Source organism: Agelaius tricolor, unplaced genomic scaffold (genome assembly GCF_023055355.1).
Source record: "Agelaius tricolor isolate 1412-34295 unplaced genomic scaffold, bAgeTri1.0.p SCAF_10, whole genome shotgun sequence".
NCBI lineage: Eukaryota > Metazoa > Chordata > Aves > Passeriformes > Icteridae > Agelaius > Agelaius tricolor.
This window is the reverse complement of record NW_027269270.1, coordinates 30,358,420-30,376,430: the sequence shown is the minus strand read 5'-3', so window position 1 is coordinate 30,376,430 and position 18,011 is coordinate 30,358,420. Positions and strand designations below refer to the sequence as shown.

Below are 18,011 nucleotides of genomic sequence, written 5' to 3'. Positions count from 1 at the left end.
ACAGGCAGAAGACAGACACAGGCTCTCTCCCCAGCAGAGAGAACCACAGGATGAGGGAGGCAACAGAGCTTTTCTCTTGGCAGCTCCCATCAGATGTGTGAGGGACCTGCCTGCCAGCTGGAACAGTATGGGATTTATTCTTAGGAGAAGCAGATGAAACCTGCTTCCCACACCTCACAAGTTCTCTTTGTACCTCTTTCCAAATGCTTTGCTTTTTATAGGTTTCAAAAATGGCATTTTAAAGCTTTACTTTCACCTTAAGCTGGTTTGACATGAAAGTCCTTACAAGATCATCATCTCTTACAATCACAACACCAGACATGTGCAGGACCAGCACCTCATGAATTAAAATCCAACAGGCTCCTCCAAAAAGGCACAACCCCACAGCTGTTTTATGAGCTGGCATATGGGAAGAGAGATTTTGCAGAGCCCAGCAGTGGCTGTGGAGCTCTTGGTGTGCAGAACAGCAGTAGAGGGTGGCCAAGCCCTGAGGATCTCCAGGGAATTAGTGGCACCAGTCCTGGGTTGGCAGCGTGGAATAATTCCTGCACCTTCCTACTTACCATGCTGCATTCATTCTCCCCCGGTTTCTATTATCTGCTTGTCATGTCTGTATGTATTATTTTAATTTAAACAAAAAAGAGATTTCATGTTAGATCATGAAAGCCAGTGGCTGCTCAGATCAGCCTTTATTAGAGGCAGCTTCATCCCTCTGACAGCTCTGGCAATGATGGTTATAGAAATAACTGAACTTCATCCCTACCACTGTTCTGATGTTTCTCATTTTTATGCCCTTTATTTCTGTTTGGTTTGCATCACGCGAACACTCCCTCTTGATTCCTCACCTACAGAATACCAAATTAACTCATTTTGTGACTCTTTTAGGAAGGGTTTCCCCCATCTACCCAGGTGACAATCGCTGCAGCATGGAGGGGAAAAAACCACCAAAACAACAAAACTCAAACCAGAAGCAGCTGCTGTCCAAAACCCCAGACAACAACCCCAGACAACCATGGACACCAAGGCTGAGGCACAGAGATTCATCTGGTTGGATTTACTGGCTGAACCATGCCCAAGCCTGCTGCTCATTCTGAACCAGAACTATGTCACAGCCTGGGAATCAACCCACAGCAGCAACTCGCTGCCTCCCTCCTGCTCTTCACTCTGAAGTCAGTATCAAGAAAGGTTTCAAGCTTATTTAGGCATCCATCCGCTGGAAAATATCTTCCTTCTAGAGGTACAAGAAATACTGATGTTGCTTTTGTAAACAGTGCCTTAAAAAACGGCAGCAGCAACAGCTCCTTCAGCTCAGTGCTGCTCTATTTCTCCTCTCCTGATTCCCTGTGATGGTGCTGTTCCTGTTTCTTTACGGCGGCCACCCCGCAGCCTGACAGCTGCAATCATTTCCCCCCCTAACTCACGCTGTAACTCTTCCCCAGTGCTGCAGACCTGTGCCCATACAGACTGCTCTGGTTGTCTTTGCTGCCTCTGATCTCTCTCTGCTGTGGTGCCTCTTCATTTGCAGCTCCAAAGCCACTGGGATTGGGTATCTTAATTATTTCTGACTGAATCCATTCCAGTGATATTGGAATGTTTGAGATATTTCAACTTTGTGTGCTTTGTATGCTCACCTCAGTGAGATGACATCCATGCACACACACACACACAAATATTTCTAAAACAGACTCACTTTTTTCCCCCAAATAAAACTCTCAAATAACCCACTGATATTCTGTTCCACCTGCTTAGGTTGCCACTCAAAGCAATTCATAATACATTATGATAAGTAAAAGAAATTTTCTCATGATAGATTTATGAGAAGCATTTCTTAGGCAGTTCTCTAAAGAGTTCTGTTCCACCCCTGTAAGAAATATCATCTTTCCTTGGGCTGTGTGACAGCCTGGGTAATTAACTCTCAACAGAAACAAAGAAAGTGCCTTGTTTCAAAGTAGGATTAGTCAGAGGGGTTATCAACTTATCAGAGAAGGTAAAACGGGCTAAGTCTTTAGGCAGCTCAAGATCTATGTCTATAATAAAAAGAAATATAAGACAAAAAAAAAAAAAGAAACAGACTATAAAAAAAATAAGATGAAGAAGAAGTTATAATAAACATCTTTCTTATATACAAGAAAGAAGATTTTACAATGAACATGGTAGAATACCGGCACAGGTTGCTCAGAGAACCTGTGGGTGGTCCCATCCCATCCCTGGAAGTGTTCAAGGCCAGGTTGGATGGGGCTTGGAGCAACCTGGTGGAGCTCACTGGGTTCACATGATGACCTTTAAAAGGTCCCTTCCAACAGAGACTGGTCTGTGAAGACTGAAGAACCTGCTGTATTCCATCCCCAGAAGTGCTGTGAGTTCTTCCTCAGTGAACCACAGAATTTCCAAAGATATCCCATTCAAGCTCTCCACACAGACTGCCATTACTCTTCTATCAACCACTTAGGGTTAATCCTACACTAAGGTGTTCATTCATAGAGCAAAGATTTCATTCAACCAAAATTTTCTCCAAAAATGTTCCTGTGATGTGCACTCTCTTGCTCAGACAGAGAATGCCTTTATGGCTATCTTTTTATGATGAGTAGTAAAATAACATTGTACTCAGCTCATCCATTGCCTGTGAGACTAGGATATTTTTTTTTCTCTAGGAGCCAAGCAATAACTTGCTGTTGTCAGGGGACTTAAAAGACCCACAATAATCCTAGTTTTGGCATGCCTAGAAAACTTGTAGCTTTGGCATGATGCACAATACTAAACAAACAAAAGCCCCAAGGCCAATGTGCTATTAAAACAATCCATTAATAAAGAACTCTACATTCAAGCCACTATCCAGAGAAATAACCTTACCATAACAAAATATGAATAAAGTAAATAACATTTCTGAGCTATTGTTGCTCAGCTTGGGAGACCAACTCAAGGCTGAGTTTACACAGCTGGTTTTGTCAGTGTCATCCTTAAATTTCCTTCTCATCCATCACATCCCTCATTTTTCTCCCCTCTGTAAAACCTGGTACCAAACAGGTTGTTTCCACAGAAAAAGATGTTCTCTACTTTTCAGCCATGTTCACCCTGCTTTCCGTGTATTCTTAAGATTATTTCTTGAGGCTTCCTCTAACTTCCTTTTAAAAATGATTATTACTATCATTATTCCTCAAAATCCCTCAAAACACTGTTAAAATAAAGCTCATTTGATTCAGACAGAGCAGATGAGAACCTCTGTCCTAGTGGGGCCAACAGCAGGCTCCTGAACACCACAGAGTTGAGCTGCACACACAGATATACAGGAGGTAATGACAAGAACACCAGGTTATTTAAGTGGGCACTTTGAAACATGCTACTGGGAATTGGCAGGGAAAATTGATTTGGTTGGCCAAATAAGCCTTTTCTACATTTAAGTGCTATTGTTTTTCTACTTTTCTACACTGTCAACGCAGTGGGATGAGCAAATGCATTTATCTAGACTGCACAGCTCATTTTACTATGATTTATTCATTAAGAACAGTGTGTTTGTTGCTCAACAAGCCACAAATGGAGTCTCTAAAGTGTCTCTAACAAACAAAGCACCCACAGATCACACAGGATGTCCTGGGAATGCTCAGACACACAATGTGGCGGCCCTGACTCACCTCAATTCTCCTGTGCAGCCCAGAGACAAAGCAACGGCAGGTGGATAAAGTGAGGACCATGCTCTGGAGGCTGTCATGGAATCACAAAAGGTTTGGGTTGGAAGAGACCTCAAAGCTCATCTTGTTCTACCTCCCTGCCATGGGCAGGAACATCTCCCACTGTCCCAGGTTGCTCCAAGCTCTGTCCAACCCGGCCTTGGACACTTCCAGGGATGGGGCATCCACAGCTCCTCTGGGCACCCTGTGCCAGTGTCAGAGAGGCACAAATACATGGTGCAAAAACTCCTCTTGTCCCATTTTTGTTGTGCCACCCAGCAGAGCCAAGGCAAGAGCAGGGAGGCAGCTGGGTGATGGGCTGGGGGATGTCAGTGATGCCACAGGGGGCTGTGCTGGGAGAAGAAGGACATCAGTGGTTTTACAAACATCAGGGACACTTCCACCTGACTGTTGCACTTCCAAAAGATAAATTTGCTGTGGGTGCAAGGTCTGCACACAGTGTTAAACAACAGTGCCAGCAGCATTCCAAGAGGCTGGCTTAAAAGTGATGTGAAAATAAACATTTCTCCAGCAGCTTTGGAAACAGATGCACCTCTAATTGAATTGCTTTAAACTCATTTGTATCCTCTCTAACATATTTCATGGTTTCAATTAACAAACTTCTAGCAGTTCTAGCCTTGTTAGTAAACCTTGAGGTGCTTCATAAAACTCAAGGTCGTTACTGTGAGAGGGACAATTCTGTGCATCACCACAGCTGCCACTGGTAATAACACAGCTAATTTCCCTTGGAGTCTGTGGGACAGGAGAGATCACCCTTTAACAAACTAGGGAGCAGCAGAGTGGACAGTGACACAGGAGAAATGTTTCTAATTACACAGACCAAAGGTAGAGGGGGAAAAAAATTGATTCATTTTGCAATTAATATTCACATTCACTTGATTACTGACTGTGAAATATCACAAAATAACATCAGTAAATCCAAGCAGTGCTAAAAATGTAATAGCTAAAGACTTTATAAAGGAGGCTTGGTGGACCACAGCATTTGGTGGGCCAAATTCTGCTGAGCTGAAGCTCAGAGATCTCCTGCAAGGCAAAACTCTTGCTTTACCTCAGGTTAAAACTCAGCATGGAGTACAGACTGCAGCTCAGAGACTTAACTCCACCAGCTGATCATAGCTCTGTGGCTGAGGCTTTCCCAGTGTGCCAAGAATAAGGCAGCCACTGGCCATGGGCCACGTGGCACAAAACAAAAGCTCCAGAAGCTTGTGAGCTGCAAGAGGAGCACCTCGTCCCAAATAATCCCTGCTCAAAACCTAAATCCTGCTTCAAGGCAGAAAATTATTAACTGAAGGGAACTAAACATAGTAAGTCTGGGAGACTTAAGTTGCTAAAAACTTGAGTTGCAGCTGAAAAGGATTTAATCTTGCCACAGAACAAATGTTTAATCTTCTTTTTTTACAGTACACAAGGATTTGAGAGATTTTACACATTATTAGTTTGCGGAGAAATTTAGGAGATAATCTAATTTACATTCAGTAAATGCACAGCCAAAAAACCCAGCAAAAATAACTTCCACATCAAATATTTTGCAAGGCTCAAATAATGGACCCTTAGCTAATTTATTCCCACTTACTCCACAAAAGATGCACACGCTCACGTTATCTCCTAGCAGACTGATTAGAGATTCTAAATAGACCAGAGAGGACTTGTAAAGAAGGCTGGTAAGTTTAACTCAACATTATTGTTATTGAAATTCATCCAAAGGTTGGTTTTATTGCTCAATTTCACAGACTCTATAAATCCCGAGGAGGCAGTTGGGTTGATGCTGACTTTGCATTATGATTTCTAATTTCTTTTGATTCTGCATTACAGTTTTCTTCCTTAAAGAACTTCCAAGCATACACTTGGCATTAGATACAAGCCCTGGTAGTTGATATATTTAATCTTTTAACTCAATAAGGAAATCTTCATCAATTAGCACTTTCCTTGTAACAGATTGCAGAACAAGCTGAGAACTCTTCCGGAGAAGGAGCCTCGTCTGCTGCCTTCTGAGTGCAAATAAATAGAGCAAATAAATAGGACTGCACAGTGTACATTCATCTCACAGGGAACACATGATGCAGGAGGGCAGAAATCCACTGCACAAGTCTGTCCAGGCTCCAAAACCAACTCTGGGAATGATGCTCCCTTTTCCCAGGGCTGCCCTCCCATGGTGAAGGGCTGGCCTGGCTGCTTGGGAGCCCTGACATCTTAACAAAGTCCTTACTCAAATAAAAAACCATCCACTAGGATCAATAGCAGTTAGGGGAGTAGCTCAGCTGTGTTTTTCTGTATACTTTGCTCATCACTCTGTCACTGGGAAAATCATCTGTTTTCTTCAAATAAAACAGAGTAGCTTTTTTTTTTTCTCTCCTTAGCAGTGTTGGAATCCTCAATACATCAGGAAAAAAGACTCAGACCACTGTATTTTATTATGGATTGTTTACCATATATTTTTTTCAGGCTACTCAATTAATAGTACAAGCATGTTTTTAAAACAAACCTGAAACTGTGTTTATTTTTTATTATTATTATGATATTTACACAAGAAAACAAGACTTTTTTTAAAGCCTGAACACAATGAAACTGTCCACAGACCATCAAATTCCCTTTTCTCCTACACCTGACTTCTCTCAGAGGCCTGATGGCACAGCAGCTCTGAAAACAGATGTGCACTGCAGAGTGCTCTGAAGATCAATACAGACTTGGGCAATTTGGACCTGGCAGGAAGAATCTTCCAGAGCCAAGGGTCCATCACTGGGAGAAAGCTGCCACCAAATGTCACTGCAAGTATCTACCTCCCTCAGTAAATCATAGATGTCCTGAAGGTCAATGGTTTCAGGCTCTGCTGGAGCACACTAAGAAACTCAATTTCCGACTTTGGGGCCCTCCATGGAGAGCATCTTTCTGCCAGTTTCTGAAGCCATGACATTGGGCACTGTCAACACAATATGCCACCTCATTTCTGCTGCCAAGCTGTGACCCCAAGACACAGACAAGCCTCATTTAGACAACTTGCCTTGGACAACAACGTTATGGCTTTCATTTGACAGAATGGGACATGGAGATGCATCTCTCTGCATCCTGATAATTAGCATGTATTCTGCATTACAATACTGCTTTTATTTCAGGCAAAATAAACCAGCAGATGACTCTGCAGAAGACAGGAACACTAATTAGATCAGTGCACAATTAATATTATCAAGAGGGCTCACAGCAGCACGAAAAGGTTTTTTTTCCTTTAAATATACATTCCTAGTTCTTTAATTTACAAACTCAAGGGCCTCTGCTCACGAGCAGGTCACACAGGCACTGGAAAGGCAGGGGAAGGTTGTGAGCCAGCTGTGACCTCCACAGCCCCCTCCCCAGTGTCACAGGAGGTGAATGACATAGTGACCCCCCGAATCAATACATTAAAATCAATACTCTGCCTCAATCCCTTCTCCCATCAACACTAAATGAGAAGGCCAACTGCACACTTAATTATACAGGTGCTGTTTTAAGGATGCCACTAACCATTACCAGCACCAGGAAGATCCATGAGTGCTTTCCCAAAATCCAGGTAGCTGCTGCCAGGCCCCCTCTGCTTGCATAAGGAGTTTCATTCCCCCTATTAGAGGTCACCTTGCTGCAGAAGCATCTGACCTCCATGAATAAAGCTGTACTATAAAAAACATCTGACAAAAACACGATTTTGCAGAAGGGAACAGTCCTGGTTCTCCACAGCTCAGGCACGGGGAGAGCAGTGACTCATTTATATGATGGAAAACCTTGAGAGGGAAACAGGACGTTTTTGTGACACTAGCAGGCCCCAGCACAGAGTATTGATGTACTGAATTTCTGATAGACTTTTGTTTCCATTTTGCAGTGTGACTTTGAGCTCCCTGGTTGTGTAGTTCAATCTCCTGTGCTGGAGGACTTCAGTGAATTCAGAAGCAGAAGGCAATGCAATCCTGTTAAACAACACTATTGTTAGTGGTCACTCCCCCATGTTAACCAAATACAAATGAGAGCCAAGATGTCACAGTGGGAATATCTGTCTGCACTGAGGGATATTTGAAGATTTGCAAACCAGCTCTCAGTAATTTAATTTGCACCATCCTCATTTGCAAACCTTGGAGGACAGAGAGCTATTAAAATGTATTTCAGGCCCAGGAACAGACTAAGGTAGGATAAATTCTCTACTACTCATCAGTATCACAAGGATAATCCTCAGAACAGACTGAGCTGAAGTTTAGGTTTAATTTTAATTAAGTTGCTTCTGAAAATTTTCAGAATGTGTCAGACATTAAACCCTTTAATGCCCACTGAACTCCACCACAGTACCTACTATGTCCAGCTGCCACAGGGGTCCTCAACAGTGGTAAAGATATGGAATTGTCACTCTCCACTCAAAAATTATTTGTCATCCTTTTATTTGCTTAAAACTCCTGCTCATCAGAGCTGTGCAAAAGACAAAAAGGTTTAAAAATGCTGCAAAAACTCCCACATAAGACATGAGAGAAATCCTACGAACTCCCACTTCACTTCCCAGTGCAGCCACACATCTCAGAGGGATCATGAAGCTCTCCATGAGCAGTAGAAGGACAGAGGTCTTAGAACTAGAATATGTAATTCATGAACAGGATTAGGCTAAATATTTCTTCATACTTCCAATATAGCATATTAAATGGAATGACATGTAAGGAGAGAAAAATGTTAATTCTAAGTCTATCTTTGTATGGTAACATTTTATTAGAGCCTTGCCTCATAACAGGCTGTATTTGTGACAAATGTGTTATTAAGGCCAAAGAGACGGGCCACATTTCAAGGAAATTCTCTTTCCACAGCCTGCTGCAGAAATCAGGGCAGGAGATCACCCAGTGCATTAACCTGCTATCAAAGCTCTCCTAAAGCTCCCATACACTATTTCTACACTGACTTACAATTTCTACACTAAAAACATTCCCAAGTCCCGTGGAAGAGCTTTAATCAATCTGTAAAAAACCACAAAACAAAAAATCCCCTAACTGAGCCCAATAATAGAAACAAAAGTGATGGACATGAGCAAGGGTGGGCAGAGGTGGTCCAGCAAGAGGCAGCTGATGGTGAATGTCAAACATGAGAAAGTCTCTTTGAGGGCAGTAAAAAGCCATTCCTTCATAAAGTCTGGCACTGCCACCTCTTCAAAGGGGTCATTTTACGGAATGCAGCAAAAAGCATAAAAGAAATTTGGGGAGGAAGATAAGCAATAAAGATGTGTATTTAGAGCCAAGGAGTAACAACAGACATCACTCTGACTAAATGCAGCACTTACAGAAGATGCTGCTCCAAAAGCCAAGTCTCTAAATATTTTTTCTTAAGATGCATGCTTCCTTTCTCTAAGAAGATAAAGACCTAGAAGAATGTGCATTTCTGTGTACTAATGCCTCAGGGGAAGTCTCACCTTGCCTTAAATAAGCTTCTTTGATAGCCAGTTTGACCCATTCAGAAATAACTTTTTTGATGGCTGTTTATCTTTGATTCTGTTGCCAGAAAAACACAGAGAACTCAATGTCTGAACAGTTGTCCTGTGATCCAATTTCATTTGATAAGTCTTTTAACATCCATAAAGGAAGAACCGTGGCCAAATTTTCTTATGGTGAACAGATTTTGAAAACGAAAAGAAAAAAAAAAAAAGCAAAGGAAAATATAAGGAATAAATCATCATTCTTTGAGCACTGTTTTGGGAGCAATATGTAAAAATCCTATAGTCAAACAAGAAGTGGAGGCCAGGTCCTTCCCAGGCTCTGTGTCTGTGTTACAGCCCCCCTGGCAGCCACAGCTGTAATTAAAAGTGTCACCACACACCCAAGGAGACATGTAGGAATGTCTGAGAGAGTCCAGAGCAGAACCCAGCCAGGATTTCAGAGCTAAATTTAGAAGCTATTTAGCTGTGAGAGAGCAGAAAACAGTCAAAGGTGGCAATGGCTTCAAAGAGTCCTGAAGTGGGGACTCGAGGGCAGGACAGTCCTGTGATCCAGCCTTAATTCCCATGTCAGGGGATGGGATAGACAGAAAATAAGGTGAATTTTTAGCTGAAGCTTCTTCCTCAAGCAGTCCTTGAAAAGCTTTCCAGTAGCAATACAGCCATGTAATAAAAAGGACACAGAGAGAGACTGTGCTGGTTTTGGCTGGAGTAGAGTTAATTTTCTTCACAGTTTCTGGTATGGGGCTGTGTTTTGGATCTGTGCTGCAGTGTTGATAAAACAAGGATGTCTTTGTTATCTTTGGGAAGTGATTACAGAGAGCCTAGCTGGGTTCTGAAATCAACAGGTTGTACTAAAAACTGAAATTTCAGTATAAAATGTCACTCAGACTAAGAACAAAATTAAACTTTGGAATATTTTCAAAAACACAGAGAGATGTCTGTTCAGAAAAGTTCCTATTTCTGAAGGTTTTCAAAATCAGGGATTTCTACAATTTCACTCTTCTAAATAAAATTTACTAGATGTGCAAAAATGCATACCACAGTAATTACTAAAACTGATACACTTCCAAAAATAAACAAGCACCTATCCAATGTTGCATTTTCAACCTTTTTTTTTTTCATTTTTTTCTCCCAAAACCTTGTAGGAGCAGCAAGTTTGCTTTCAGATCAGGACAGATCTGACTCATATTCCTTTAGCCTATTAGGCTCTGCTTATGGCTTTTGAGCTATAAAAATAAAAAACTGCAGAATGATTATTAAAATCTAGGATTAAAAACTACCTGAAAACAGCTCATTTTCTCCTAAAACAGGGGGAGTCAATCCCAGCATTTTCATTTTAGGATGGGTTTGTCCACCAGAAGCTGGAGCTCACAGAAGGAGACACTGCACTGTTGAGAGTAAGGAGGTGCCTGAGCATCCCTGCTGTGCCCTTCATAAATTCAGAGATAATTAAAGCTTTTTAAGGTGAGTGCAGGTCACAGCTAAGCGCTCTGTGATTTAAAACCAGGATCTATTTGTCTGTGGTGCCTTTTTCTTCCAGGTTCCTGTTGTTGTGAGCACAGCAGAATTTGAATAGGATAAGCACTGTTCATAAACTCCTGCTTTCCATAAATTGCTCGTCGGATCAAAAGCAGAACCTCCATGCAAGTGCACAGAAATCTCCAGCTTTGATTTGGAACAGATGAGGCACCCTGTGTTCCTCTAAGATTAAAAAAAACCCTGTTGGCATTGCACACAAGAGAGAAGGAAAGGGATGACGGGAAATTGTTCAAAACAAAGGAGATGGAAATTCAAAAATAGTATGAGCAGCTCAGATGACAGATTGAGAAGCGGATGAACTGCAATTAAAAGGACAATTTCATGGCCAAAGAGGATGCTCTAGACACAGTAAGAAAATGAAGACTCTTTGGACTAGCAGCGAGCTCAACTCAATGTAAGAAGTCTTCTGATGGGAAGGAAAATGGAGGCAAACTACCAATTATAATTTTGTGATGCATTTAGAGGTAGTTACCTCTATCCATGATTTCATAGGTGCATTTCCAAATTAAAGGAAGAAAAACAAGGGCGAACCAAACCTGGGAGAAAATCACTAGCTCAACTGGAAAATGCAGATCACTCATTTCTCAAGCTTATTGAATGGGTGATCAAGGAAAAAGGTGACACCACCAAAATAAAGCAGTTTATCAGAAAAGACAGCTATGAAAAAAAAAAGTGTAGTTCTTTTCCTGGAGAAAAGATTTGGTATAGAAAGGAATAAAATCCAGAAAAGCCTGTGATTAGTATTTTTAAGCTTGTCATATCTAATGACCATGAGCTAACACACAATTAAATAGCAGTGAGGATGGGTAAATCAGTCAGTGGTGATCAGTGTGCCCACTACAGCTGACCCAAACTGTTGACACCAGGCTTGCTCAGCTCTGGTGGGTCAGGGCAGAGATCCCTCCCTCCAGCCTGGGCTTCAGGTCCTGACAGAACAAACTGTAGACCTCAGGCAGGTAGACAGAGCATTTCCAAAAAGGAACAGCTGGAATGCTTCTGTCTTGACTCTTTCTGGACCTTGGGATACTCTGCTTGCAGTAACTACACCAATGGGGAGAAAATGTCCATTTCCAGTTGGGAAGCTATGCTTCAAGGGTTAATATATTTGCAGATAATAGGCTTAGGACAGTTGGAGTCTAAACTTGTAGGAAACACAGATGAACAAACTGAACTGGGTTTTTGTTTAGGCTCCCCCCTCGCCCTCCAAGCTGCAAATGCAGAATCACTCCAAAAAGTCAGCGTCAGAGAAGGGCCCCAGAACCAGAACCCTTCTAAGCAGTTTATTTCTACACCAGACTCAAGTGAACTGTATATTCACTTGACAACTTTGATACTCTCACATAATAGGTCACATTGACCAAGTGAAATAAACCTTACTCAAGTCTAAGTTCACAAGGTTTCAGTCACGGAAAATGAAAATCACTGCAGCAAGAAGGCACGAGCCCAGAGTTTGCTCTCCAAAAAAGCTACAAGCTATTCTGTTCTACACCATTTTTATTGTCCTACACCATGTACTCAGGACATTATCAAACCTGGGACAAATTTGCTGCTACTCTTGAGGGCCAATTTACATCCCTACATCTCTCTTTCTACATTCTGCAGTTCTTCAAAAGGACGTATCAAAGAACTGAGGTCTAAGTCTTAAAACTTCTCACTTCTGTTCTGGTTCAAGGGAAAGGAAGGAAAAGCACTGCAGAAGGAAAAAAGTAGGAAACAAAGAGAAGCCTGAAAGGAGTAAAAGAGGAACCTGCTTATCCCCACCTTATAAAGCAAGAACAATGCCCAGATACCACAGTGATTGCCATTCAATATATAAGACAATGAATTAATTAGCCATAATCATGGCCAGCCAGCAAATGTTAAAAGGTCACCAGATACTAATGGTGAGCAAGACAAACTGAGCTGCTTAAAAAAAACACTGACATGAATAATTTCTCAGGGCTTAGCAATTCTTCATGCTTCTGTAAATTGCTCTTCTCCATTATGGTTGAAAAGCATTCTGCTAATTATTAATTGGATAATGATTTGTTTCTATCACTAATTCAATAAGGTGTTCAGAAGTGGATTTTGAAAATTCCCAGCTCTAGAGACCATAAATATCAGACTTGTCTTCGGGTAACCTTGGAAGGCAGGTCCCAGGTGATAGAAGTGGAGCCTGTGGAGCTTCTGCCCATTTTTAATCAGTCTATGCCCAAAGTCACTGACCACCCCTCTGCCTCTGACGTGGGCCCTGTGCCAGGGCAGTGCCACAATCATTTTTGCTCACATAAAAACCTGAAGACAACAAAGTGAACAATATTTCCCTGGAGTTACCACTCCCTACTACCTCCCTAAGAGAAGCCAGATCATTAAAAATGCCACATAAATACCACTGACAGAAAACAGGCTTCAAGGTTATTTAGAAAAACCCCACGCATAGACAACCTCCCCTTTTTAACAGTGATAAAAACCCTGAGTTTTTCAAAAGAGCAAGTCATGCCACAGGCAAACCCACCTTCAAAACCCAGCAGCTCCCTTTTTGCAGGAGAAAAGGTAATGTGGGGGAAAGGTATACTACTCCTCCTTCATGGGCCACAGAGGCACAATCAGTTGGTACAAAAGCACATTGTTGAAACACAAACCATGGAAAGCTGCTTTATGAACCTGTGCAGCCAGCTGGAACAGCCATCAACAGCTGCAAGAGGAATTCACTCCAGGACTGAATCACTTCATTAAGGTGGAGGGTTTTTTCCCTTTTATTACACGTGGCTCAGGCTGCTGATCCCCATCATGAAGACCCTCCAGAGAGCTGATTTCTCTGCTCCCTCATACCCTCAGGAGCACTTGTGGTGCTCACTGTATCACTTAATCTCCTCCTGAGACATCATTTCTCCCCTTCCCATCATACAGCTCATCAGCAGAATTCCAAACTGCTACATCCTGCTCCAAGCTGACCCAAGGCTTTTGGCTCTAAGTCAGAGAGCAGCAGTGGTTTGGGGGCAGCCCAGCTTGAGATTTTGCTCCTAAAATAAAGGCTTATGTATGTGATAAGTGATAGGACAAGGGAGAATGGCTTCAAATGCACAGGTATCAGGGTTAGATTTGATACCAGGAAGAAATTCTTAACTGTGGTGAAGTTCTAGCACAGGTTTCCAGAGAAGCTGTGGCTGCCCCATCCCTGGAAGTGTTCAAGGCCAGGTTGGACAGGGCTTGGAGCAACATGGGATAGTGGAAGGGAGCTGAAATGAGATGATATTTAAGGTCACTTCCAACTTAAACCATTCAATGAACTGCATATCATGGAAATTGGGAAAAAACACCCAAATGCAATGACACACCCTGCTCTCCCTGATTTTAATTCTGCCCTCTTTCTGATATAGATTACTAGATTATACAAGAAATGTAAGTGTCCCAGGAAGCAGGGACATGAAAATATAGTCTAAGAATTTATGAAAATACACTCTGTGAATCTGAGCTTAACACGGGCAGATAATTGTAGGAGGAGACCACTGGCTGCTGAAGCCATGTGTGCCTGGCATGAGGGACAGCAGGCGACATCACGGGCATTTTGTAATTAAATATAATTGTCTCTAGAAAATTGCAAATTCCTTCATTGAAAACAACCATGCAAACCTCCAAACTTAGTGAAAGGGAATAAAAAATTCTAAACAAGTAAAAGCAGAAGTAGGAGATATCTTCAAACAAAATGCTGACTGAAATAAATACACCTCCTCTGAAGCTTTTACTTTTGCGGGATTTTTAGGGAAATGTCTCTGGTATTCTAGCACTGTAGCAAACTTTAGCCTTCTTGTGCTTCATTTCCATAGCAGAAATGCCAGCAGACCCTTACACTGAGGAAAACTTCATTATTAAAGAGCAATAAGAAGATATTCAAGGAACTGTGTTCCACACCCAGGACAAACCTGTGAGAGCTATTCCAGCAAGCACACACCTCGCATAAGCTCCACCATGAGCCACAGAGTGCTATTCACAGATGTTGGGGGGATAAGCTCCACCATGAGCCACAGAGTGCTCTTCACAGGTGTTGGGGGGATAAGCTCCACCATGAGCCACAGAGTGCTATTCACAGGTGTTGGGGGGATAAGCTCCACCATAAGCCACAGAGTGCTATTCACACATGTTGGGGGGATAAGCTCCACCATGAGCCACAGAGTGCTCTTCACAGGTGTTGGGGGGATAAGCTCCACCATGAGCCACAGAGTGCTATTCACAGGTGTTGGGGGGATAAGCTCCACCATGAGCCACAGAGTGCTATTCACAGGTGTTGAGGGCTGCTCTACACTCCTTACCCGAAGTGCTGCAGCGAGATGGCTCCACCAGTCTGCCGCTCCTGTCGTAGCAGGCGATGGCTCGCAGCCGCACGCCCTGGCCACACTCCCTGGCCGCTCCCTGGGCCGGCATTCCCAGCTGCAGCTCGGCTGCACCCCCTCTGATAATGCAGTCAGACCAATTCCCATGGGGCTGGGAGGTGAACGCCTCGCAGGGGCACGGCTCCGTCTCAACTTGAGGATAAAGTTCCGTGTTCTGGCATTTGTCTCGCTTTCTGCTTCGCCCTGTTCCGACCACAGAAATCGGCGCGTTAGCTCAACTTCTGCTGCTCTTGATAACAACGCCTCATATTATTTATACTTGCATGAATTCAACACATTAGAACCAAGACAATCTGAATGTTAATATTCAGGGATGATTCTGAAGCATCTATTAGCTGCTGCCAGTGCTCTGGCGTGCAAGGACAACGTACTTATCTCCAGGGGCAACCAGAGAACTTGGAAATACTGTTCTGATGGGTAGATCAAGGAGTAAAATACAAAGTCTTACTCTAGAAATGGTCTGCCCAGAAACCGCTTTGTAATTTCATATAATATCATTTTCCCCTAATTATCTGATGGAAATAAATTGATTGTTTTGTCTCTATTTGTTCGCAATCAATGGTTGCCAGGAGAACTTCCAGAGGACCCTAAATTAGCTACAACTTCTATGAGATTTCTTTACAAATTAGTTAAAGATGAGCTGTGCACACAAACCATGCTTTGAAGAAAACAGAAAAAGATAATCCTCAGTAAATTATTAGTGCTGGAAAGTATTTCAATGGTTGTGCTTGCTTTTATGTTTTCCTTTGCTCTGTTCCTTCAACAGGTTTTAAAAGAAAGCTCTTTCAGTAGTTTTAGGAAGCAGCAGCAGCATCCAAACAAACCCACAGTACAGCTCTCTGCAATTGCACTCTCCATGCCCTCGTCCTGCAGGACTTCAAGGCATGAGAAGGGGTCGGTCCCCAGTACAAGAAGAAATAATGCAAAACAGAGAGTTCAAGCTCTCTGCATCCCTACAACTGCTCAAGGGAACAAATGTCTGTGCACAGCCTCCAAAGATAAAAATCAATGCTTTTCTTGGCTCAGGTCAGCCAGTGTGCCGAGGAACAATCTTGATGCTGGCTGAGCTCAGTAACGTCTTTGCATTTGGCATCAGCAACAAAATGCCATCCTCAAAATATTCCTTGGGAATCTTGGATGCACTAAAAACACTTTTGCAGAAGGCTTTTAAAGCTTTGATCCCAGAAAAAATGTTTTCTCTTCATTGCACACAAATAAGATACTAAAACCAAAAGATAACTTGTATAACTCAACAACCCCCTTTCCAGTGTGGAACCATGAGCCATTTCACCACAGACAAGCTGGGTCTCATCAAAGCCTGTTTCCATACACATATGTACCCACCAAGGAAAGGCCCCTGACTGTAGACCCTTAATATCACCATCCTTCAAGCCCCAGCTCTTTCAAAATGGTATTTTCAGAGTTCTGGGAAATGTAGAATTTGCCAGCACAAAATGATGCAAAAAAAAAAATAAAATCAATCAGCATCTTTATAGTTTGGTAGATAAATCTATGTTTACATTTTTAAGTATATATTTATGAGGAAATGCAGGTACAGCTCCCCATACTTCAAGGAAAGTCTTTTAAGAGACTTTAACTAGATTGAGAGCTCTCTAATGGCATTTCCAGCCTTTTCTGTTTGAGAAGCCACAAACTCTGTATGTTCAGTTGTGTGCTCTGCATTGTGTTAGTAAACATGGGAATTTGGGATTTGCCCATGTTTTGCCACCATGACACAAAGCACAACACACTGAGGTAAGGATGTCAATAATCTCATACTAATGTGACTGGTTTTTTTAACAACTTGCCCTGCCATCTGTTTTCTTGGAATCTTCCCCCTAAATGAAGCTGCTATGAAAGCCCTATTTTACGGGGAAAAGTGACATTGATCCCATACTCTTCACATAGAAATATTTTTAGAATTAGTGGTAGTGTATTTTTATCATCTTTACAGACTGCTTTAAAGATCGCTGCTAAAAATACCCTCTCCAAAATTTTTTGAGTACATAAACCCATCAATTAAATAGAATTTTCTTTTTTAATTACATTTCTGAATACTAACAAACATTATATATATTAAATATTATCAGGTAATACATACTGTAAATAAAAATTATAGGAAACATTAAAAATACAGAAAGTGTTTTGTATCCATAATGCAGAGAATTAACTGACTGTATTAATTAACTGAAGACTCACCTAAAAATGGTGTTCCCATTATTATGACTTTGAATTTTGAAATGTTCTGTAATAAGTCTTTCACTTAAAGTAATGACTAATTTCATATGTAGAGTCAATGACGAATTACAAAGTAAAATGAATTATACTATTAAAAAGTGAGTGGAGGGCAAGCAAATACTTAGCAAACAATTAGAAGATTTCCACTAAATGACATTATCAATGAACTCTTATAATGAAGCCAAAGCATTCACTTGAGAACAGACACACGCAGTTGATGAACAAGAGGTACAATTCATGCACACTTACAGAGAGGTGAAATGCAAATGGATAAAGGTCTCTTAACATCACAAAATACTTTTGAAAATAGCATTTTCCTTAATCTTTGAGTTCCTGCACATGAGATTTTTTTCAAGACTTCTGTCTATCTCTATTTTTCAAGAAGCATTTATGCAAATACAAGTTGGTGCTGGTCTCACTGAGTTCCCCTTTTGAGAGGGGGCCAACCCAAAGCCAGTGTCTGATTTGGGTGTCCCTTGCTGCTCTCTGGGGCATTGTCACGTCCCCACCTGGGACACTCACTGCACGTTCACCGCTTGCTTTTCAGGACACCTTCACTGGCCACGGGCTGAGACCACAAGCTCCATCCTGGCAGGAAAAACAGAACCCAGCAAGGTCGGATGGGAGAGACTGGTGGTGGTTGGTCACAAATGCAGTGCAGGTGAGGAGACAAACCAACAGAACTCGGGCACTACAAATCTTTTTAGGTCCACTTACTTGAACAGATCTCCATCTGATGTAGAGCAGAGT

General features: G+C 42.0%; 1 protein-coding gene across 4 annotated transcripts in view; it reads right to left on the bottom strand.

Annotated features, from left to right (window-relative positions):
- THSD7B (thrombospondin type 1 domain containing 7B) overlaps positions 1 to 18,011 on the bottom strand; it is a 299,320-nt gene that overhangs the window by 76,711 nt on the left and 204,598 nt on the right. For all 4 annotated transcript variants that reach the window (XM_071435444.1, XM_071435447.1, XM_071435445.1 and 1 more), the window contains exon 15: positions 14,943 to 15,206. In XM_071435444.1, coding sequence (XP_071291545.1) covers positions 14,943 to 15,206 — 264 coding nt within the window. The remainder of the gene's footprint in view (positions 1 to 14,942; positions 15,207 to 18,011) is intronic.